Source organism: Sinohyriopsis cumingii, chromosome 16, assembly GCF_028554795.1.
Source record: "Sinohyriopsis cumingii isolate HCF-2022 chromosome 16, ASM2855479v2, whole genome shotgun sequence".
Lineage (NCBI taxonomy): Eukaryota > Metazoa > Mollusca > Bivalvia > Unionida > Unionidae > Sinohyriopsis > Sinohyriopsis cumingii.
Window position 1 is genome coordinate 48,390,968 of NC_142976.1, and position 26,235 is coordinate 48,417,202.

The window sequence follows — 26,235 nt, forward strand, 5'->3', positions numbered from 1 at the left end:
TACTACTACTCAATATAATGGTAATACCCAAGACATCACTATCAGCTGATATAACACTATTACCCAATATAACACGATTAGCCATTGTAATACTACAAGCCAGGAAAATATAATTACCCAATATAACTGTTATGATACGGTTTGCATCATAACCTTCTTCTCATCTCTTGCTATAAGAAGGGATTACTTATAACTTAATAAACTTGTTTGCTCATGGTCAAAGAGAGAAGAAGGAGTTCAGGCTCTCTAACAAGGGCGCCACCAATAACCGTGTAGATACGGCTGCATCTTGGGGAATGAGGAAAGGAATCGCTGTATGAGAATTACCACAGTCCAGAAATATTCTTGCTTAAAAATGAATTATACATTAAATGAATCGTAAACAATGTACGTATTGTCTGTAATATAGAAAAAGTTCAAATTGTACAAGTTTAAGTCACTATCATGCGGCTGTCGTTGACTTGGGGCCTTGCGGAGATGTCGCTCTTGGACCCATGTATATATCTGTTTATGGCATGGATAGATGTATTTCAGACTGGGTTGTAGGTAGCTCAAATTCGGTGCTGGACCAGGTATAGGATGCATTCGACATGTCGGTAATTTCAGGTGTTACTGCAAGAAGAATTCTCACCGCCCAACTATGCTACATCAACTCCACAAGTGACAACGCAACCATATTCGCAAGATAGATCCCTGATTCCTACAACTTCGCTCCTGATGGATGGTGCAGCAGCCATCAACACATTTCCAGTGACAATCTACCCACCACTGACCACCTTGCAGACCATTTCAAAAAGTTCAACAGGTACCTTGTCCACATCTAGGTCCGCATCTGTAATTCAGGGTCTATTTGAACACGGTTCAACTGACCTAGCACCACAAACGCCTAATTTAACGCAATTTGATCCAGCGCCCAATTGATGTGACCACAACGTTCGAAAGTTTCAGCCAGTTACAGCCAACGTTTCGCCAGTGCTTGTGACTCCAAAAAGTATTCTTTGTACGGCAAACCCACTGAACATCGCACAATCTTTGCCTGCTGTGTCGGAAATTAGAACATTTACGGTTCGGCCGTCTAATTCAGTGAATGTAACTCTAACTCTGCCAGAACATTTATCTAGGAGTGCTAATAATTTTAGAAACAACCGATTCTTGCAAACAGGTATGCCTTCTGCTATCAAATGATATGTTTTTAATGGTGATCAGTCTCAGAATCCTGTTAAATGGTTAGATCATTTTGTACAATGGGCTAAGTTTTCTAAATAGTCAGAAGCTAAGGTTTTGAATGCTTTTCCTTTTCATCTTCAGGGTCTAGCCAAAATCTGGTACGATACCGTACCAGATACTGTTACAAACAATCGACACATTCTAGTCAGAGCATTCAAATTTAGATTTATCAATTTTGCAAACTCAGCAAGGGTCTTCTGAATCAGTTATGGAATATCTAAGTCGCCTTTTGCAAATTGCAACAAACAAAATTATTCCAGAGCAAGTTGTATTAGCGGTGGTATTAAATGGATTGAAACCTTCCGTAAAAAGGATCGTAATGAACAAAAATAAAACAAAAAATGGCAGATTTATGCCAAGCAGCAGGTCTAGCAGAAAAATCCAATGCCACTACCGATAACACTGACCTGTCTGCCCTTAACACAATTTTAGATGAAGTAAAACAACTCAAAAATGAAGTTAAGGTTGCAAACTCAAAACAAAACCCGTACATCAATTCGTGCTCTCCAACACCTGCACATATTAATGCCACAAAACAGCAATTTCCCGCTCAACATTCAAGCTACCAACAGCGCGGTATGTATTACAAACACAATACAAATTTGCAAGCACAGCCACCAGCATTTCCAAACAATTTTACTGGTCATAACTACTCACGTACGCACTCCTTGTTTTGGGTGTGGCGGACAATGTACGTCACGTTCAGTCTGTCGCGCACGCACTGTATAGTGTCATTTATGTCACAAAATATGTCACTTTGTCACAAAATAGGTCACTTTTCGCGTGTGTGCTTGACAGCCCAAAATTAGCGCGAGTGCCTTGATTTCAAGGACATGTATGTTTACTTAGAGCAAGGAGTATTACCAGAATATACTCGTCGCGCTAAAGCTATTCCGTATGAAGCAAGTCAGTATCAACTTATCAATGGTGTCTTACATCATTTTTTCCAGCCTCGTGCAAAACACAAAACTTTCCTCAGATCAACTTATAAAACAAGTTGCTCTTCCAACAAACTTGAGACACGATGTCCTTCTGTCTTATCACGATTCAAAAGCAGGGGATTGTCACTTAGGTGTCCAAAGAACATATCAAGCTATCAAACAAAAATACTTTTGGCCTAAAATGTATCAAAATGTGTATGACTACATTACATCATGCTCTCAATGTCAACTCATTAAACGGGACACAAATGCTCGAAAGGCCCCATTGCACCCATTGCCTCCGAAAGATGTATTTTCTCGGTGACACATGGACAGTTTGTGCATGCCAAAAAGTAAGGAAGGTTATCAGTGTATCTTATTGGTGACAGACAGTTTGTCACATTGGTGTGAAGCCTTTCCCTTACGTACGCAGACAGCGACGGAAATAGCCAGTGTTTTGTACAACTAAATCTTCACACGTTTTGGTGCACCACGAACACTTGTCAGTGATCGTGGACGACATTTTATGTCTCAGACTGTCCTAGCACTCCGTGAACTATTTCAAGTTACACGTCACAATACCAGTTCATATCACCCTCAAACCAATGCTGCCTCATGGACGAAATAATACTAGAATGTCAAAATTGACGTCGCGTTATTAAATGTTGTCGTTAATGTATTATGAATATTCCGTGTCACTGCGCAATCGTTACTACGTCTTTGATATATGACGGATACATCACTAATTGTTCCGACAATTCGACATTAGTTACCCAGCTTCACCCAATTAACTTGGCCATTTTACAACATTTTTTCAATTCTACGCATTTACCAGCCATCTTGGGTAACACCTCTTTTGACAATCCCTTGACTATTTCCTTACCTGAATTCAAACTATATGAGCCCCAAATGTCAAAATGTTTCGCTGCAGATATGGAGAATGATGTATGTCTTAAGAAAGTAGCTGCACGTCCTAAAATCAATCAAAGAATCTTTTCGTCTGTAGCTGAAACAATATCGAGTGGTGAAATCGCGATTGACAGCAATTCTTGATTTGATTCCGTACATATTATGACTATTCGTAGTTTTCCATGTCCATTCTTAACACCTTGACAATTGTTTGGATCATATGACGTTTTAGAACATTATCGACTGCACTGTTACTTGCACAAGAGACAAAAGCCCAATCTACGGTTCACTTACAGTATACCATTGCACCTACGAGTTCTCATCGTGATTGGTTTACTACTGTTTCGGATGTACTCACTTAGGGTCATTTGATCTTTTTAGTTTCAATCATGACATTTGCAGTTGCCCTTGTCCAAGGTTATAAATGGATTTCACAATCCAATGCGCGAACTAAACTTCGTCTTGAAATTACTATGGGAGCTCAATGCGTACCAAAGGAAACTCTGAACTAACCATGCCAACCTCACTTCGTATTGATCTTGTATCCGCATACAAACTTCGTTCAGTTTTTAGTCAGCCCTTTTGTGTTTACATTATTTGGACACACCATGGCTTTTCTATAAGAAAATAATTAGGTCACAAATTATATGTTTGGTTTTGTTTTTGTCGAAATTAGCACTGTAACGCTGGACATATTCCTGAAGGGATCGTGCGGTGGGAGACAGTTTTGATTCATTTTAAAGCCATACATTGTTTGACTAGGATCATCTAAGACAACGAGTGAAGGATGAAAGAGTCAGTCACATTAATGATCGGTACGAACAAGAATATTGTTCTGCGATCCCCTGTACTCGAAAGGTAGTTGACCTTTCACCAGTGTTGTAGGCGCTTCAGAATCCATGGTGAAGAGGATCTTTTCTCGGTATGGATAAATTCGACATCACTGTAGCTAGGCATTTATTTTTATTAACTGACAAAGGCACGACATTATATAATAATACAAATTCCTTATTTCACGTTGTTAATATTGCAGCTTACCTTTTATTCACTGATGAAACATTAACACAATTACTCACGGGTATTGTGTCCTTTCCTGCTATGATTCCTAGCTTTCTAGACTTTTTTTTACCAACTTCTAACCCATGTTTACACTGGACTGACCGAATTATATATTCGTGCCGCTAAATTACCCCTTTCCTTTGTTGCAGAACCCACATACTCCTTATCACAAATTCAAAACGTTATGCCGAGATGCCCATAATCTCGAAGTATATTTGGTTAAACGAGTGAGACCACGTTGTGTGTGTCCCCGATGCACTCAGCACCGTACAGACTGTTGTCAACCATGTCCCAACATATATACACCTCAACTCGTTTATCCAGGTATAATACGTTTCTGTCCCCAACGGTCCGCGTTACCCTCATAATTATCAATCATGGAATTTCAAACCACTCCTGCACAAAACACAAACACGCAGTAAAATAATAAAAAATGTTATGTGTTTTTGGTATTATAACGCCACACAGGAAATTACCTTGATCAGTAGGATGTCTGGGACGGCAACCGTCTAGAATCCTCTTGTTATGGCGATAATCGTTTAACAAGACTAGTCGTAAATGTAGAGAACGTAGACCTTTATTGGAATATTTATTTAAAGAAAATGTTTGGTCATTGTATCCTTTCAGTTTTTATTTAGCGTCGTGCCCTGTTTTTTTATTGTAATTTTGAATTTTATTGAATGTCGTGAAGTATTCTTTTCATTCTATTTTTGTTTGAATTTTACTAAATATTTTGCAATGTACTTTTCGTTGTATCTTTTTCTTCTTTTTTGGTTGCATTATACTGAGTATTCTGCAGTTTTCTCATGGTATTTTTTAACTTCAGTAAATATCTGACGATGTTTTAATCTTCAATGTATATTTTGAATTTTATAGACCGTTACCATTATTATTGTAATTGTGGCCTTTCACCTTTATGAATGTTATTTTTTTCTTCTCCTCTATCGAGTTCAAGGACTTGGCTCAAATGACCCGGAGGGTATTATTAGAACAGATTTTTTAAGTAAACGTATTAAGACTGAAATTTTCTCTAAATTGTATTAAAATAATTTTTTCATTAAATAATATTGAAAGTAATTTTCCACTGAAATATTTTGAGATCAATCGTATCAATTTGTGTAATATAACTGTAAGCTATTTTATAAAGATCTCGCTTTACGAGCAGGTGAAGAAATCCATGAAATACATTTCGCTTGTATCTAAATGTCAGCAATTTAGATTTTGGGGGAAGCTGCTGAACAGGCAAATTATTAAATCAATAGTGGATGAGTTACGCAGATGGTTCACACGATTTTCCGGAGAAAGGTCAAGAGTCTTGTTCCGACTGGACTGAGCGAAAGCAAAAACTGTATAAATAGAGAAACGGGTTTACGAAGGGTTAGTTCGTTCCTCGAGTCAGAACAGCTCTGTCTTTTTCTTACAGGTAAGAATCATATGTGTTCGCAAACTTCTTTAAGGATTGGGTACTTTTTAATATTTGAGATTTTAACGGTAAAGTTGGGGGGTGCGTGGCCTGGGCCTGAGTCCCGCTTGCCAAAGGAAAGTGAAGCGTCTCTCATAGCCTCTCCTTCCCAGGTGTAGTGATCGCCGCAGGACCACTGTCTCGCTCTGCAGGGCGGGAGGTTACTTGCATATGGCCTCTCCTACACTATTGTATCCACAGCAGCACCTTCACGCGGTGCCCCCTGTTTTAACAGAGCCTGCTCTGTGGCGCGACCGAGTACCCGGCGGTATAATTGGGTGGGCAGACTGGGCTCATTAGCCTTGGCAGGCAACCAGTCTAAGAGAAGGGAAACTCTGACCCCAAACCTGGGCAGATGAAGCTCGTTAGCCTTGTCAGGCAGTTCATCTAGGAGAAGGAAACTCTGATTCAAAACCAACCAAGTCCCATCCATTGGATTATGGCTTCACTGCCTTGTGGATATCTTCGGGAGAAGGAAAGGCTACGGGAGTAAACCCAGACAGAAAATCAGGAGTGGAGCCCCTAAGGCGGCTGGGGGTCGACTACGACCTCCTTCCGGCAGCTCCTGCATCCAGACTGGTGCCAAATGTCATGCTCAGCATTCCTTTGGACCCCACCAGCAAGGACGAGAGGGGGATCCTGGCGTCTGGGCAGCCCAGGATCTCCATACTCCACGCCCAGGCTTGCGCCCTGGAGAGGACACTCCAGTCTCGCTACTGAGTGAGGAAACAACACGGAAGCTGACAGTTTACGGGTTATAAGTCCCACCCGATCGGCGTAGGGAAGGGGCGCCACGGGTCAGCTTTGACGGTGGGAGGGATCATCGTGTCCCACTGGCCAACTATCGCCCGCCTCAAGCCGGGCAGCCCCCGGTCAATAAGGTGTTGACCCGCCATCGTCTGCCTGCTCCAGTGGGTGTCTGGAGCTCAGTGTGTTGTTCAGCATGACAAGCAGACGGTAATTCCACACCAGACAAAAGAAACAAGAACAGTGCGGCTTCAGAGCAGGCAGGTCGACGACAGTCATGATCTTCTTCCTACGACAACTCCAAGAGAAGAGCAGAGAGCAAGGTCAACCACCCTACATGATGTTCATCGACCTCACCAAGGCCTTTGACTTGGTCAGCAGGAAGGGTCTTTTTGAACTTCTGAGTAAGATCGGTTGCCCCCCAAAACTCCTCAGCATGATAATCTCTTTCCATGCAGATATCATGATAATCTCTTTCCATGCAGATATGAAGGGAACAGTCCTGTATGATGGATCATCCTCAACTTCCTTCCCAATTAACAGTGGTGTGAAGCAGGGCTGCGTGCTGGCACCAACACTTTTTGGGATCTTCTTCTCCCTGCTCCTGTCCTACGCCTTCGACACGTCCACGGATGGCATATATCTACACACCAGGTCTGATGGGAGGCTGTTCAACCTGGCACGACTGCGCTCAAAGACCAAACTGAGAGCTGTGCTCATCAGGGAGACACTTTTTGGGATCTTCTTCTCCCTGCTCCTGTCCTACGCCTTCGACACGTCCACGGATGGCATATATCTACACACCAGGTCTGATGGGAGGCTGTTCAACCTGGCACGACTGCGCTCAAAGACCAAAGTGAGAGCTGTGCTCATCAGGGAGATGCTTTTTGCAGATGACGCAGCTCTTGTGGCCCACACCGAGGAAGCCCTCCAGAGACTGGGAGACCGTTTTGCTGTTGCCTGCACGCAGTTTGGTCTCACAATCAGCTTGGAAAAAACAAATGTCAGCGTGCACGATACCACCATTGCCCCTTCAATCAAAATCAACGGTGTCACCCTGGAAGCAGTCAACAACTTTACCTACCTAGGGTCAACCATCAGCAACACTCTCTCGATTGATATGGAGCTGGACAGAAGGCTTGGAAAGGCAAACACCATCATGGCTCGATTAACAAAGAGGGTTTGGGAAAACAACGCGCTGACAGAGCACACCAAGGTCCGAGTCTACCAGGCCTGCGTTCTCAGTACCCTTCTATATGGAAGTGAGACGTGGAGTACCTACATGAGGCAAGAACGCCGGCTGAACTCCTTCCATATACAGTGCCTAAAACGCATCCTGAAAATCAGCTGGCAAGACCGTGTTCCACACAGCGAGATCCTGCAGCGTGCAAGTACCCCCAGCATGTACTCCCTGCTAATTAAACGCCGCCTTCGATGGCTGGGTCACGTCCGACGCATGGAGGATGGAAGGCTGCCAAAGAACATCTTATATGGACAGCTGGCCACTGGCATGAGAAGAGTCGGACGCCCCTCACTCCGTTTCAAAGATGTGTGCAAGAGGGACATGAAGGCATGCAACATTTCACCCGATGGCTGGGAAGAACTGGCTGAGGACCGAGGCACCTGGAGACTGATGGTAAACAATGGCATATCAGTCGCTGATGCGAGGAGAGACCAGTTGGCGGCAGAGATACGTAAGAGAAAGAAGAACGCAACAGCAACCACAGTAACGCAGACTTCCCAGTATGTCTGCACCAACTGCAGTAGGGACTGTCACTCACGTATAGGCCTGCACATCCACAGCAGACGTAGCCAACAGCGACAGACAACACCCCAAGGGCGCTATTCGCATGGTCTTTCGAGACCGAGTCGCCAATGATGATGATGATGATGATGAACGGTAAAGTTCTTATTTTTCCAACATTTTTGTGAGTTCTTTATATTTTATATTTTAATATAATGAAATGTTTAATTTTATTTGTGTAAGTATTATTGTAAAAGATGAATTCGCTACCAGCTTCATGTTTAGATTTAATTAGGAAATAAAAGATTCTTTAAGTGATAATGAGTAATGTTTAGTAACCTATTCCAAAATGATTGTTGCATTAATCGCAACTATTGCATTTTATACTCACTGGCTATCTTGAAGTTAATCAAGATTTAACTATCTATATTACATTCAAAACGGCCGAAATTATATAAATGTATGAAGTTTAGTAAGCTTGAAGGAAAAGTGTAATCCTATATGTATTTCGTGCATTTTAATATTAAGGCTTATAAATATATCTCTTAAATGTAGTATTATATATAAATATATATTATTCAAATAAAACTTCGTTCCTAAAGTAAGAACAGCGCTGTCTTTTCCTTACAGCGGTTTCGTAACTGATTCCTCAAGATGTAGCCGTATCTACAGGGTTATTGGTGACACCCTTGTTAGAGAGTCTGAATTCCTTCTCTCTCTCTCTCTCTAACCATGAGCAAAGTCATTTATTGACTTATGAGCAATCCCTTCGATAGCAAGAGATGAGAAAAAGATTATGATGCAAACCGTATCAAAACATAACAATACTAGCCATTGTAATACAACCACCCAAGAAGGGGCCAAGGGAGGCTGAATGGTCTAAGGCCCTCGCCTTTACAGATCACTGACATCTCACTTCTTTTAGCGTGGGTTCGAGTCTTGGTTCGGCCAAACGTGGGTATGTGAGTAAGCATACCGGCAGTTTCTGGTGGGTTGGTAGTTCTTCTCGGGGTGTTTCAGGGTTCATCATCCACAATATAAAGGCTGCCATATATCATGTGCGGAAAAATGGGGTTAAAAGCACAATAACCAACGCAAGAAAATAGCATTACTCGCTATAATACCACCACTACTACTGCTAGTCAATATAATGCCACAACCCATTATAATGCTTCAACCCAATATGATGCCACAACCCAATATAATGCCACAATCCAATATAATGCCACAATCCACATGATGCCACAACCCAATACGATGTCACAACCCAATATAATGCAACATCTAAATATAATGCCACAACCCAATATGTCACAACCCAATATAATGCAACATCTAAATATAATGCTACAACCCAATATGATGCCACAACCCGATATGATGCCACAACCCGATATCATGCCACAACCCAATACGAAGTCACAACCCAATATGATGCCACAAGCCGATATGATGCTACAACTCTATATGATGCCACAATCCAATATAATGCAACATCTAAATATAATGCCACAACCCTATATGATGCCACAACCCAATATAATGCAACATCTAAATATAATGCAGCAACCCAATATGATGCCACAACCCAATACGATGTCACAACCCGATATGATGCCACAACGCTATATGATGTCACAACCCGATACAATGCCACAACCCTATATGATGCCACAACCCAGTATGATGCCACAACCCAATATAATGCCACATCGCTATAAGATGCCACAACCCAATATGATGCCACAATCCAATATAATGCAACATCTAAATATAATGCCACAACCCAATATGATGTCACAATCCGATATGATGCCACAACCCTATATCATGCCACAACCCAATACGATGTCACAACCCAATATAATGCAACATCTATATATAATGCCACAACCCAATATGATGCAACATTTATATATAATGTCACAACCCATTGTGATACCACAACCCAATATGATGCCACAACCCTCTATGATGCCACAACCCAATACGATGTCACAACCCAATATAATGCAACATCTATATATAATGCCACAACCCTATATGATGCCACAACCCAAAACGATGTCACAACCCGATATGACGCCACAACGCTTTATGATGTCACAACCCGATACAATGCCACAATCCTATATGATGCCACAACCCAGTATGATGCCACAACCCAATATAATGCCACATCGCTATAAGATGCCACAACCCAATATGATGCCACAATCCAATATAATGCAACATCTAAATATAATGCCACAACCCAATATGATGCCACAACCCAATATAATGCAACATCTATATATAATGCCACAACCCGATATGATGCTACAACCCTATATGATGCCAGAACCCAATACGATGTCACAACCCAATATAATGCAACATCTATATATAATGCCACAACCCGATATGATGCCACAACCCTATATGATGCCAGAACCCAATACGATGTCACAACAACCCTATATGATGCCACAAATCAGAATAATGCCACAACCCGATATGATGCCACAACCCTATATGATGCTACAACCCAATATAATGCAACAACCCGATATGATGCCAAAACCCTATATGATGCCCCAATCCAATATAATGCCATAACCCTATATGATGCCACAACCTCATACGATGTCACAACCCAATATAATGCAACATCTAAATATAATGCCACAACCCTATAAGATGCCACAACCTAAATATAATGCCACAACCCAATATGATGCCACATCCAGATATGATGCCACAACCCAATATAATGCCATAACCCTATATGATGCCACAACCCAATATAATGCCACAACCCGATATGATGCCACAACCCAATATGATGCCACAACCCAATATGATGCGACAACCGGATATGATGCCACAAGCCTATATGATGCCACAACCCAATATGATGTCACAACCCAATATAATGCAACATCTAAATATGATGCCACAACTCTATATAATGCCACAACCCGATATGATGCCACAACCCGATATGATGCCACAACCCAATATAATGCCATAACCCTATATGATGTCACAACCAAATATGATGCCAAAACCCAATATAATGCCACAAACTGATATGATGCCACATCCAAATATGATGCCACAACCCAATATGATGCCACAACCCATCGATTAAAAGCGTTATATTGGGTGCTAGTGTCATGATGGATAGTAGTATAGTATTGGGATAAAGCGTTATATTAGGTATTAGTGTCATGTTGGATTGTAGTACAGTATCGAGTAAAAGCGTAATATCAGATAGAAATGTTATGTTAGATAGTAGTAGAGTATAGGGGAAGAGCGTTATGTTAGGAATTAGTGTTAGGTTGGATAGTAGTACAGTTTCGGGAAAAAGCGTTATATTAGGTATTAGTGTTATGTTGGATAATAGCACAGTATCGGTAAAAGCGTTATATTAGGTATTAGTGTTATGTTGGATAATAGCTAGGTATCGGGTAAAAGCGTTATATCAGGTAGAAATGTTATGTTGGATAGTAGTACAGTATCGGGAAAAGCGTCATATTAGGTATTAGTGTTTTATTGGAAAATAGTATAATATCGGGAAAAAGCGTTATATTAGGTATCAGTGTTATGTTGGATAGTAGGACAGTATCGGGTTAAAGCGTTATATTAGGTATTAGTGTTATGTTGGATTGTAGTACAGTATCGAGTAAAAGCGTCATATCAGATAGAAATATTATGTTGGATAGTAGTACAGTATCGGGAAAAAAGTTATATCAGGTAGAAAGGTTATGTTGGGAGGTAGTACAGTATCGGGAATAGCGTTATATTAGGCATTAGTGTTATGTTGGATAGTAGCATATTTTTGGGATAAAGAGTTATATTAGGCATTAGTTTTATGATGGATGGTAGTACAGTATCGGGTAAAAGCGTTATATCACATATAAATGCTATGTTGGATAGTAGTACAGTATCGGGAAAAGCGTTATATTAGGTATTAGTGTTATGTTGGAAAATAGTATAACATCGGGAAAAAGCGTGATATCAGGTAGAAATGTTATGTTTGATAGTAGTACACTATCGGGATAAGCGTTATATTAGTTACTAGTGTTATGTTGGATAATAGCACAGTATCGGGTAAAAGTGTTATATGAGGTAGAAATGTTATGGTGGATACTAGTACAGTATCGGGAAAAGCGTTATATCAGGTAGAAAAGTTATGTTGGATAGTAATACAGTATCGGGGAAAAGCGTTATATTAGGTACTAGTTTTATGTTGGATAGTAGCACCGTATCGGGGAAAAAACGTTATATTAGGTATTAGTGTTATGTTGTATAGTAGCACAGTAACGGGTAAAAGCGTCATATAAGGTGTAAATGTTCTGTTGGATAGTAGCACAGTATCGGGTAAAAGCATTATATCAGGTATAAATGTTATGTTGGATGGTAGTTCAGTATCGGGCAATGCGATATATTAGGTATCAGTGTCATGTTGGATAGTAGTATAGCACTGGGATAAAGCATTATATTAGGTATTAGTGTCATGTTGGATAGTAGTACATTATCGGGTAAAAGCGTTATATTAGGTATTAGTGTTATGTTGGATTGTAGTACAATATCGGGTAAAAGCGTTATATTAGGTATTAGTGTCATGTTGGATAGTAGTACATTATCGGGTAAAAGCGTTATATTAGGTATTAGTGTTATGTTGGATTGTAGTACAATATCGAGTACAAGCGTCATATCAGGTAGAAATATAATGTTGGATAGTAGTACAATATCGGAAAAAGCGTTATATCAGGTAGAAAGGTTATGTTGGGTAGTAGTACAGTATCGGGAAAAGAATTATATTTGGCATTAGTGTTATGTTGGAGAATATCATATTTTTGGGTTAAAGAGTTATATTAGGTATTAATGTTATGATGGATGGTAGTACAGTATCTGGTAAAAGCGTTAAATCAGATATAAAAGTTATGTGGAATAGTAGTACAGTATCGGGAAAAAGCGTTATATTAAGTATTAGTGTTATGTTGGACAGTAGCACAGTATATCAGGTAAAAGCGTTATATCAGGTAGAAATGTTATTTTGGATAGTGGTATAGTATCGGGCAATGCGTTATATTAGGTGTTAGTGTCATGTTGGATTGTAGTACAGCATCGAGTAAAAGCGTCATATCAGGTAGAAATGTTATGTTGGATAGTAATACAGTATCGGGGAAAAGCGTTATATTAGGTATTAGTTTTATGTTGTTTAGTTGCACAGTAACGGATAAAAGCTTCATATCAGGTAGAAATGTTATGTTGGATATTAGTACACTATAGGGATAAGCGTGATATTAGTTATTAGTGTTATGTTGGATAATAGCACAGTATCGGGTAAAAGCGTTATAAGAGGTAGAAATGTTATGGTGAATAGTAGTACAGTATCGGGAAAAGCGTTATATCAGGTAGAAAAGTTATATTGGGTAGTACTACTGTATCGGGAAAAGCGTTATATTAGGTATTAGTGTTATGTTGGATAGTAGTACAGTATCGGCAAAAAGCATTATATTATGTATTAGTGTTAGGTTGGATAGTAGCACAGAATCGGGTAAAAGCGGTATATCAGGTAGAAATGTTATATGAGATAGTAGTATAGTATCGGGAAAAGCTTTATATCAGGTAGAAAAGTTATGTTCGATAGTAGTACAGTGTCGGATAAAGCGTTATTTTAGGTGTTAGTGTTATGTTGAATAGTGGTATAATATCTGGAAAAAGCGTCTTATTAGGTATTAGTGTTATATTGGATTGTGGCATATTATTGGGGTAAAGAGTTATATTAGGTATTAGTGTTATGTTGGATAGTAGTACAGTATCGGGTGAAAGCGTTATATCAGGTAGAAATGTTGTGTTGGATTGTTGTGCATTATCGGGAAAAAGCGTTATATTAGGCATTATTGTTATGTTGGATAGTAGCACAGTATCGGGTAAAAGTGTTATATTAGGTGTTAGTATTATGTTGGATAGTAGCACAGTGTCGGTAAAAGGATTGAATTAGGTATTAGTGTTATGTTGAATAGTATTACAGTATAGGGTAAAAGCGTTATATCAGGTAGAAATGTTATGTTGGATAGTAGTACAGTATCTGGAAAAAGCGTTATATTAGGTATTAGTGTTATGTTGAATGGTAGTACGGTATCGGGGAAAAAGCTTTATATTAGGTGTTAGTGTTAGTTTGTGTAGTAGAACATTATCGAGTAAAAGCGTTATATTAGGTATTAGTGTCATGAAGGATAGTAGTATAATATTTATATAAAACGTTATATTAGGCATTAGTGTCGTGTTGGATAGAAGTATAGTTTTGGGATAAAGCGTTATATTAGGTATTAGTGTCATGTTGGATTGTAGTACAGTATTGAGTAAAAGAGTTATATCAGATAGAAATGTTATGTTGGATAGTAGTACAGTATCGGCGAAAAGCGTTATCTTAGGCATTAGTGTTAGGTTGGATTGTAGTACAGTTTCGGTAAAACCGTTATATTAAGTATTAGTGTTATATTGGATAGTTGCACAGTATCGATACAAACGTTATATTAGGTATTAGTGTGATGTTGGATAATACCACAGTATCGGGTAAAAGCGTTATATCAGGTAGAAATGTTATGTTGGATTGTAGTACAGTATTGTGAGAAGCGTTATATTAGGTATTATTTTTATGTTTGAAAATAGTATAATATCGGGAAAAAGCGTTATATTAGGTATTAGTGTTATGTTGGATAGTACTATAGTATTGGGATGAAGCGTTATATTAGGTATTAGTGTTATGTCGGATAGTAGCACAGTATCGGGTAAAAGCGTTATATCAGGTAGAAATGTTATGTTGGATAGTAGTACAGTATTGGGAAATTAGTGTTATGTTGGATCGTAGCACAGTATCGGGTAAAAGCGTTATAACAGGTAGAAATGTTATGTTGGATAAAAGTACAGTATCGGGAAACGCGTTATATTAGGTATTAGTGTTAAGTTGTATAGTAGAATAATGTCGGGGAAAAGTGTTATATTAGGTATTAGTGTGATGTTGGATAGTAGTATCGTATTGCGATAAAGCGATATATTAAGTATTAGTGTTATATTGGATAGTATTACAGTATTGGGTAAAAGCGTTATATTAGTTATTAGTGTTAGGTTGGATTATAGTACAGTATCGGGTAAAAGCGTAATGTCAGGAAGATATGTTATATTGATAGTAGTACAGTATCGGGAAAAGCATTATATTAGGCATTAGTGTTATGTTGGATAGTATTGCAATATCGGGTAAAAGCGTTATATCAGGTATTATTGTTATGTTGGATAGTAGCATAGTATCGGGTAAAAGCGTTATATTATGCATTAGTGTTATGTTGGATAGTAGTACAGTATCTTGAAAAATCGTTATATTAGGTATTAATTGTATGTTTGATAGTAGTACAGTGTCGGGAAAATGCGTTATATTCGGCATTAGTGTTATGTGTGATATTAGTAATGTATCGGGAAAAAGCGTTATATTAGGTACTAGTGTTATGTTCGATAATACCACTCTATCGGGTAAAAGCGTTTTATTATGTATTAGTGTTATGTTGAATAGCAATACAGTGTCGGAAAAAAAGCGTTATGTTTGGTATTAGTGTTATGTTGGATTGTAGCACAGTATCGGGTAAAAGCATTATATCAGCTAGAAATGTTACGTTTGATATTAGTACATGATCGGGAGACAGCGTTATATTAGGCATTAGTGTTATGTTGGATAGTAGTACAGTATCGGGAAAAGGCGTTTTATTGGGTATTAGTTTTTTGTTGGATAGTAGCAAAGTATCGGGTAAAAGCGTTGTATCAGGTAGAAATGTTATGTTTGATAGTAGTACAGTATCGGGAAAAAGCGTTATATTAAGTATTATTGTTATGTTTAATAGTAGTACAGTATCGGGAAAAAGCGTTATATTCGGTATTAGTGTTATGTTGGATGGTAGTACAGTATCGGGAAAAAGCGTTATATTAGTCATTAATGATATGTTGGTTAATAGCACATTATCGGGTAAAAGCGTTATATTAGGTATTAGTGTTATGTTGAATGGTACTACAGTATCGGGAAAATGCGTTATATTAGGTATTAGTGTTATGTTGGATAATAGCACATTATCGGGTAAAAGCGTTATATTAGGTATTAGAGTTATATTGGATAGTAGTACCTTATTGGGAGAAAGCGTTATATTAGGTATTAGTGTTATGTTTGATAGTAGTATAATATCGGGTAAAAGCGTTATATTAGGTGTAAGTGTTATGTTGGATAGTAGTACCTTATTGGGAGAAAGCGTTATATTAGGTATTAGTGTTATGCTTGATAGTAGTTCAGTATCGGTTAAAAGCGTTATAATAGGTAGAAATGGTATGTTGGATAGTAGTATTATCTTGGGAAGTAGTATACATTGGGTCTTAGTATTATATTGAGTCATATATACTTTGCCGTACTTTGCTACCGATAACAACAAAATCACGCTTTAATTAATAATTGTGATTCAAAGCCTACATTACTTAGGGTGTTAACAAAGCGTGCATATAACGAATATATATCGAAATGGTAAAAATCTGCAATATATAAAATGTTTATCTTTAAAATGGGTGGTACAGTAAGCGACCAAACAGTGAGATAAAGATGGAAGTGTTGCAAAGTTGGAAACAAGGCTGATATATATGATAGTTACACATTGATCAAAGGATGATTTGTGACCAATTTATAAGCATCTATGTCCTGGAATCATAACAAGCATCGTTAGGTATTAATGAATAAATTAATATTGACTGTGAATGTTGACAACACCCGACTACCTTGCTACAAATTTAGGTGTATTATTATTGGTACAACCATTTATATAGTTTTTGTCCTAAACACTGTAGTGGCTTGTGGCATATAATTTGAAGTATATTTCACTTCAGAAAGAATACAATTGATCATAGCCAGAAAATCAATCTGGCAAAGATTAAACACTTTTGGAAGCATAAATAAAAATGTGCTCTCTCTCTCCCTCTAATGGGTTCATATCATTTAATAATAATAATAACAATAATAATAATAATGTGGACTCAGTACAACGCCTAATCGTTAGAAGCTCTAATCATTCTACAATATTAGATACCACATCAAAACATATACAACGACAAGATTACCAAAACAAACACCATGGAATGACAACCAAATAAATCAAGGAAGTAAACATCATTTAAGTCTTTAAGTCTATTCATCTAGTCAAAACAGGTGAGTTTTAAGAGCACTCTTGAATGAGATCACAGCGTCCTTGTGTCTAATCTATATGGGCCTTAGTAAGCAAAAGAACCTTTCCCATGTGACTTCGTTTCAAGAGTGGGAAAATGCAAATGCGAGTGTCGGAATAGGAGCGTAAGTTTCTCGATGGAGTGTACGCGTGGCTGAGGTCATACGTGTATATTGGACTGGATACAGTCAACGAATTGTATCATAGTGAACAGATTTTGTGTTTGATTCTGGATCGAACGGGTAGAACGTGAAGGCTACAAAACAAGAGGAGGTGTATTCAGTTATTCTCAGTTCTTCTTACCCTAAGGATGATCCGAGTAGCCGAGTTCTGAACATTTTGAAGTTTCTGTAGAAGAAATGCTATAATCCAGACAAGAGAGTACTAAGGAACACACACGTGTTTTAGTAGCATTAGATGAAAGAAAATTGAGAATGAAACTGAGACGCTTCTGCTCGAGATATGCAAACTTGCATATGTTTATCATATGTTGGTGTAATGAGAGCGTACTGTAGAGAGTGACACCTTGGTTTCGTTCTGACTGTGTAAGTTTAATGTTGGCATCACTGATACTTATTGTTTAGTGTAAAGGATTTGAATGAGGAAGTCTGCATGCACTGAACAGGATGGCTTCAGTTTTATCATCATTCATCTGCAGCTTGTTACATGCCATTCATCGCTTCACATCGCAGAAGTACCTTCGGAAGGTAGCCTCAACTTCTGCTGGGTAGCTATATTTGTATGTTTGAGTCCATTCAGCATACAGATGGTGAGACACTGGATGTATTTGTATGTTTGAGTCCATTCAGCGTACAGATGGTGAGACAACTGGATGTCGATCTATGGCACGTGAGAGCGACCGAGTGTATATAATGAAGAGAATGGGGTCGATAATAGAGCGTTGCGGAACACCAAAACATATAGCAACTGAACTGGAATATTTTCTATGTACAAACACAATTTGTGTCCTGTTGAATAAGTAAGACTTGAACCATGGTAAGACTGTATCGTGTATACCAAATACATGCTGGGAACGGTGAAATAATATATCAGGGTGTATTGTGTCAAATGCAGCAGACAGGTCAGGAGGGTGAGGACTGTAATAATTCCATTATCCAAAAACAGAAAAAATCATGAACTATTCTCGGTAGGGCACTTTCAGTACTAGAACGAATGCGATATTCAGACTATACATTGCTATAAAGACTTTTTGAATTCAGATGAGATACAAGTTGTGATAGAACAACTTTTTTCAAGACTTTAGCATGAATGAGAGGTTAGAAACAGGTCGGTAGTTCTAAAACTCGTTTCGGAGCAAGTGTCGGTTTCTTCAACAGATGCTTGCCAAGGGCAGTTTTGAAAAATGATGTGAATTCCCCGTATGGGAGAGAATTATAAATAATATCGGTTAGTGAAGACAATATTGCACCCAAGTAGCAATGATGTCAGAATCGGATCGAATTCACACGACCTTGGCGCTCTTGCCAGCACAGTTGTATATACGTAATTTCCATAAAGACAGGTTCGAATGCTGTTAAAGGTTGCTATGTATATTCGTTACTGTAGTGGGCTGATTTCGCTGCATGGACTATATTTGTAACATTCTTCTTATCGGCTTCATAGATCTGCTTATGAACAGTGAGGCTGGTTGAAAGCCAAATTCCCGCAAATTTACAGCGCCCTCTTTCGCAATGCAAAGCTTGTCCCCGACACTACTATACCATGGAGAACACTTTAAATTAATAATCTGCCCCTGGTTGCTTGAGTTTGCTCGCCAAGCAATAAACGCAAGTACTTGTCAAGTCGTACTGCTGTAAAAGATAACGAAGTTGTTAGGGTTGCTTGGATGTCATGCATTAGTTGGGTTCTATTTATCATACAGAGATTTCTCTTTGTAGCAAATCAGGATAGAGGGTTAGGGACTAGTACGTTGAGATGACAAGTTCGTGGGACACCCATGAAGAATGTAACATAATAGCATCAGGTCTATGCAGACTCCAGTCTAAAATGTGACCATGTTAATTGAATAATGGAACATAATTGATATCGGTGAAAATTATTCATATTGGATTATGTAATATGTGATTTTGTCTAATAAAGGACACGTGCAAATAGCAACATTTAAATGAAACAAATTTATTACGTGTGAATGATTTTCATCCTAGTGATTCATGTCACAAAATGAATTAGATTGGTTTAAAACTTGTTAGTTTGTTAGAACGTCACATCAAACATTGGCTTCTGCCGCTAAAATTGAATCTATATAATCAGTCACAGAGAAGAAAGTCACAAGGGAACGACACAATTTCGTTAAGCAGAAAATGTTCACTTTTCTTTCTCGACTTTCGCAGTCAAGTGGAACGTTATGAAATGTTAACCTAGAGAAAGCTAGGATACTAAAAAGAACTAATTGTATGTATATATAGAAAAATTGCGAAAGTGCGAGAAAAACACGGAGAATATTCCAGAACAATAAGTATGCAAAACTTTAAGGACAAATTACATACAATATTTGTGGTTCCTGTGCAATCAACGATTATCAATTGACTCGATGCATTTTGCACAGAAATTGTATAACTATTACTCATATAATTACTTAGGATTTAACTATCCGTTATCGAAAATCAAGATAATTATTGAAAATAATGTTATCGAATATTCTGATATATTGTCTGTCTGTAGACATTATGACAGTCATGTTTTTCTGTAACTTTCTTTTTGGGGTTGGTGTGGGTAATGGAGGTGCAGGCGACTTGTATTAATTAATTAGCCGATATAAAGTTTGTAGGTAGCGAATGATTGATTTGTCAGTGTGCGGAACGTACGAACAACTTTAAAAACTGCTTCATGTGAAAACGTTTGGTTGTCCAGTTTTAGCTTCTTGTCTTAAAGTGTTCGGATTTTACTTTGATATAACTAATTTGAAAGTATCATTCTTCATGTGATACCTTTTTGGGCGTTATATTTGATTTGACTTACTGGGACTGTGAGGGCCGTTATATAGTGAGTGCAGAAACGTGTCTTCGTTAATGTCTCGTTGTTGATGATAAAACCTATCTACGACAAAAAAGACGTATGGATATGTATTAACCATGCATTAGCCATGGTAATTGAAACGTGCTAGGGTGGCAGATAGGGATGGTAATAAGTGTCTTTAGAAATCTGTCATGAATGTGAAGGAATTAAATGAAAATAATTTTTTTTTAAAAATATAACAAAACAAAACAAAGGAATGCCAGCAATGCTTTCTCATATCAGAAGCTGCAAGCAATCAAGAATAGTAACCTGTCGCCTATAACAGCAGCTACGTCACGGCATATAAATTTGGTTAGGATGAAATAGGTTCCGAATGGCTCAGAACGTACCAATTTAAAACTGTCTTATTGTTATTTTTATTTTACTGTGCTTTTTCATTTTTTTTTTTTCTTTCGTTGTTCATTAATTGCCCATATCTGTCTGATTAGTATTTTCCCGCCATGATAACATTGACTGCCATGGAGACGTTGACGAGAAAACCAGCGCCAAATGCCAGGGCGCGTGCCGGTTGCGGAAGCGGGGTAAGGTAAGCGACCGTATGGAACAGTCGGGCTCCTGCGAAAATCCGGAAGTGGAGCAGAGCATAGGCTGGGTTGGGACTAGTCATGACATAGAACATGCCGATCAGAACGAATGGTATCACATTCTCCAGGTCATTAAGGTGACATCTGAAACGAAAATTATTCTTGTTCAACGTACTGAGGAAGTGAGCATTTTTATATCTTCATCTTTTGTTTCCAAATATTTCAACATATCGATTGAGTTACAAAGGGTGACATTAATAACGTAGAAATTTTGGCGTCTATAGGCTACAGTATATGTACGTGCAATAGAGCTTAATAGAAACATGTACAGGGAATTTACATCATTAACAAACTCTTTTCATGGAGTAAGAAAATTTTTATTAACCTAATTAAAGATCTTGTGAAACAAATACACTACAAAAATCCCAGGAAAACTTCAATAATATACGCCCTATTTAGGGACTCATACGGTTTTACAAGATTAATAGAAATGCCAATAAACAAATTAATTTATGTGGTCTACACAATTCAAAGTCTTAAAACAAATGAAGTAAATGTCACAGCAATTATTGAAATACAACGATAATGGGTCTGACCGAATAAAACCCTAACCATGGTTGCTTCTTTTTAAAGGCTGACGTATTAAAAAACAAAACTATTTATTTACGTTTAGTGCTGGGTATATGCAAATCTATTATTTATATATTTATTTATTTATTTGTTTATTTATTTATTTATTTATTTATTTATTTATCATTATTATTATTATTATTATTATTATTATTATTATTATTATTATTATTATTATCATCTTGATTTAGAACATTAGTGGCATAACGTGTATATGCTCCAGATAGGAAAATGAAAAAGCGACATTAAATTACCACGCGCTGCAGTTATTATTATTATTATTAGTAGTTGTAGTAGTAATAGTAGCAGCTGTAGTAGTAGTAGTAGTGGTACTAGTAGTAGTAGTAGTTTTAGTGGTAGTAGTAGATGTAGTAGTAGTAGTGGTAGCAGTAGTTGTAGTAGTAGTGGTAGTAGTAGTAGCATTAGTAGTAGTGGTACTAGTAGTAGTAGTAGTAGTTTTAGTGGTAGTAGTGGTAGTAGTAGTAGCATTAGTAGTAGTAGTGGTAGTAGTGGTAGTAGTGGTAGTGTTAGTAGTGGTAGTTGTAGTAGTAGTAGTAATATTGCATTACATACTATTTTGTAGTGATAATATTACCTTCTAACTCTCTCAACGTTTTGATTATCAAATTTTGGCTTCAGGTCCTTGTCACCAAAGAACTTACAGTCCTCAGTAGTAGCATATGTCTGTGAATAAAAGTATAGTATTTTCTGTAATCATTGCTCTAACCATCTTGTTTAATTGTGTGCGTGTTCGTGTTGTTATGTCTTCTCGAGGTAATGGGAGTAAAGAGAGTTTTCAAGAGAGACAGCAAGGCGGCTGAATCGACTTGTCTGGGCAGGACTCGAACTCGCATACATCGGGTACCGAGCCTGCAACTAAACCAGTGAAACACCACCGCTTTTCTCAGATTATCTACTCGTTTCTTTGAACTACATATTTGCAGTTTCGGATTGCGATTGAAGAAGAAACATGTCGTGAAATAAACGCAAGAAATAGCATGCAGCAACAATTACAAGAACAACTGTGATTAAAATTCTGATCTTTCGCAACGAGGGTATGACAAACCTACTGCTCTTGGTTACACAAATTTTTGATAATTGTCCTTGATATTGCTAATGAGTTTAAGTGACTGAAGTTGAAATCTGAATAAAAAATAATGATTGATAAATTTTTCTAAGCAATGTATAAAAAAGAATAAAGTTTACTGAGATGAAGAAATGAAAGCATGATTTCATAGTAGAGGTACACATTTTTTTCTTTGATTTTTTTTTAACTGAGCAAAATATTTTCTAATCCCTGCCTCATACCATATTGATCTTTCTCGTATGCAAGGCATGGGGGTCAATTGCATGATTTCATCCAGAAGCCCTCGCAAGTCTTTGTACTTTCTGGTTATATTCATAGAATACACTGTACTTTTAAATAATAAGCTAGATGTAACAAATATGACCTTGGCCTTGACCTTACCCATTCAAAGTAACTCAAATGGTGTCAGAGTTATTTATTCAGGCATAAAGGATGCAGAGAAATTCTAGCTTGGCTAACTGCAAAAGGACGATTCCCTTTCCCCTCGAATAACTTAATATCTTTGATGAACATCTCAGAGATGAACTGAGCTGGCAAAATTATCTTTGTCAAGAAAATATTGATCACACTACCACATTCGGGGCCCAAACGACTCTCTCTCTCTCTCTCTCTCTCTCTCTCTCTCTCTCTCTCTCTCTCTCAAGCACAGACCCCATCCCTCGTACGGTAAATCAGCTAAGGGTTAAAAGTGTACAGGTAACTGAAAAAGCTGAACTTATTACAGACTGAGCGCAAAGTTTTTGATCGTCTCGAATAAGTTCCTTGTTCGTATTTCACGTTTAGAGTCATTCACTTATAAACTGACCTATATTAAGTTAGTACGCGATTACTAGTAACCTAATCAGTTCTTTCCTCTCGCTGTACTTGTATTAACATGCTTCCCTCATTTCGATTGTGTCACGGGGAATTTATTCAGTACTTACCTTCGAACCAATCCTGTGTTTTGATGTCCATACACTCATAAGAATCGTTTTCATCAGAACCACTCCTGAGTAAAATGCAAATTGTGCGAACAATGGATCATCAAAACTAAACTTGGCCATGTCAGCGTGCGAGTGTGCCGGCTTGGTATAACCTGTGCATCAATTTACAAGAATACCTCACTGCATAAATAGGCAAAGCTAAGCGTATCAATATACTTACTATGGTAGTAGGGCATAGTTTCGTAAGTTGGCCCCTATCAGATTTCAGAACTTTAGCATTCAAGTGGCTCTTTCACCAAAGTATTGGTCTGGTGGTTCTTTAAACTGATGCACGGCATGCACAGCACATTTTCACATTACCTAGACTTGGCTAAACTAATCGTGAAGAAAGTGGAGCTAGCCACATATAGCAGTAGACACATTGCGTTCACGGTAAATACAATATCTCAAAATCGGCCCGGATGGCAACTCTTTTGAATCATATACAACTGTTTAGTAAATATGTTTGTTTAAAAATTTTCATTTGGAGCAAAGGTTACATGTGCTTCGCTTTTGTTTCAAAAATTATCTTGACAAGAAAGACACGAAAAGTGGTTGTACGAGTAGTAAATGGGGATAGATTAGCGTCAATGGGAATTAGCATTACAGAGACCCCTGGGACAGATTAGCGTCAAGGGAAATTTAACATGGAGAAAAATCGTGGGTCAGATTAGCGTCAAGGGAAATTAACATGGAGAAAAATCGTGGGACGGTTTAGCGTCAAAGGAATTTAAACAGGGTGGGACTTTATAGCGTCAAGGGAAATTGAACATGGGATTTTTATTTTTTTAAATTTTTTTAAAAAAGGGGTAGGCAATGGAAAGGCTATCTCTTTTCGAGAAATATGGCTGGCCCTGAGAAGGGCCTTTGGGTTTATGTTAATATTAATATTAACATAGATGGCATCTGTCACATCTTCTTCTTCTTCTTAAACTCCTTCTAACTGCCGGTCCATACACAAGTACCCTCTTGAGACATCCTTGTCTTTCTATGTAAACTCTCCTCATCCATTGACTAGTATCTGTCCTATCAACAACAGTCAACTTGGACCTGACATACATGAGCATGTCCGTCCTAAACATCATGGAAGACAAGGGTGGATGACTCAACTGTGGTCCACATCTTGAAGCGACGAGAATAGGTGAATCAATGCAGTGAACTGCGCTTATTTATAGGTAGAGGAAGGATTGAAACGGATTGAATTCATTCACCAATCCGAACACGCGTTACAAAATTCAGTCAGCTCGCATCCAATCCGAAGAGAGCAGTCTGTGACGTCACGTGGTCTATATAGATTCGTTAGCGCTTGTGTGCAGTCAATCTATGCGACAGTGATTCAACATGACGGAAACTCAGAAAACGATCCATTGGGGTGCACCAGCAGGGGAGACTGCCCAAGGGAACCCGGACTTACTTTCAGAAGAGGTAAATTGGGATTTTGTGGATTTTCTTACCTCGCAAGAATTTGTTCCGGAACCTTCGTTACCTTCTTCATTACCGCAAGTGGAGAATTTTAGACAGAGACAGAAAGAAGAATTGGAGAAATTTATGCAACGACAAAAGGAAGCGGAACAAGCTTTTCTCCTACAGCAACAGCAACAGCAACAAGAAGAGGTAAGAAAAAAACAACAGCAACAACAGCAAGAAGAAGTAGCAGCAAAGAAACAAGAGGGTGAAAATCAAACGGCTACGGTACTGTTGGACATTTTAGCGGAGTTAAGAAGTCTGAAACAAATGTATCAGACTTCTTTATCACGACCGAAGAGAATACGACCTTCCCGAGCTAAACACGCCAACCCTGTGACTAAGCCTGTCGTACCACCCTTAGTGATTTCAACCCAATCATCAGAAGTAGGCCTTGGCCGTGGCAAAGGCTTAAGGCAGTTAAAGTTGATTGGTTAAACTCACTCCTACACCATAAAGAAAAAAGGCCCTTTTCAGGGCCACCCACATTTCTCGAAAAGAAATACAATTTCAATTTGCCAATAACTCAAAAATAAACCCCACCCATTTTACCCTTATAGTACGTGTCTGTGTACGAGTGCGTGAGTGTAGCTTCTTATTTTAAAATCAAAACTCAAAGACACTTACCTTATATCGTTCATGTATTCTTTTATCCATTTTTTACAATCCAATTCACAATTCACCACAGAACACTTTAAAAAGTTCGTACACTTCTTCTTTCTCATTATTTAGTCTCTCTGTTTTTTGAATTTCTTCACCGTTTTTTCCTCATTTTCTTCCCTTCTTCTTTTCTTCTCCTGTTTCTTTGCCTCTTTTAAATAGAATTGTCTTCTTTCTTCCTCTTCTTCCTCTGAAGAATCCCTCTCTTCTTTCGAAGAATCCCTCTCTTCTTCCGAAGAATCCCTCTCTTCTTCTGAAGAATCCTTCTTTTCTTCTGACTCCTCTTGTTTCTTTTTTGGGCAATCTGGAGACCAATGTCCTTTTTCTTTACAATAATAACAGGTATCTTGACTTTTGTCTTTTTTAGCCCCTGTTTTATTTCTTTTTTGACGGTCTGGACACTCTGAAGACCAATGCCCTTTCTTCTGACAGATATAGCAAGTATCTTGACTTTTATCTCGAAAGGAAGGAGAGTAGTCCGTCGGCTGGTCTGAAGAGAATTTTCTAATGACCCCTCGCAAAGCTCTGACGAAACGTTCCATCTGGGTAGTCTCCTCCATCG

At 38.3% G+C, this 26,235-nt stretch overlaps 1 protein-coding gene across 1 annotated transcript; it reads right to left on the reverse strand.

Annotated features, from left to right (window-relative positions):
• Positions 1-19,426: 19,426 nt before the first annotated feature.
• Positions 19,427-23,856, reverse strand: LOC149780370 (microsomal glutathione S-transferase 1-like). The gene is made up of 3 exons (XM_089937270.1): positions 23,511-23,856; positions 22,096-22,184; positions 19,427-21,014 (listed from the first exon to the last, which is right to left on the reverse strand). Exons 1-3 carry the CDS (start codon positions 23,628-23,630, stop codon positions 20,771-20,773), a joined length of 453 nt encoding a protein of 150 aa, XP_089793396.1. The 5' UTR covers positions 23,631-23,856; the 3' UTR covers positions 19,427-20,770.
• Between the last annotated feature and the right edge of the window lie 2,379 nt (positions 23,857-26,235).

Bases quoted from the DNA above. Each gene is read 5' to 3' on its own strand.
- LOC149780370 (XM_089937270.1), bottom strand. From the start codon at position 23,630: ATGGCCAAGTTTAGTTTTGATGATCCATTGTTCGCACAATTTGCATTT. The intron at 22,185-23,510 runs GTAAGTACTGAA...TTTTATTCACAG, and splicing joins AACACAGGATTGGTTCGAAG to ACATATGCTACTACTGAGGA. The intron at 21,015-22,095 runs GTAATATTATCA...TTTTCGTTTCAG, and splicing joins AACGTTGAGAGAGTTAGAAG to ATGTCACCTTAATGACCTGG.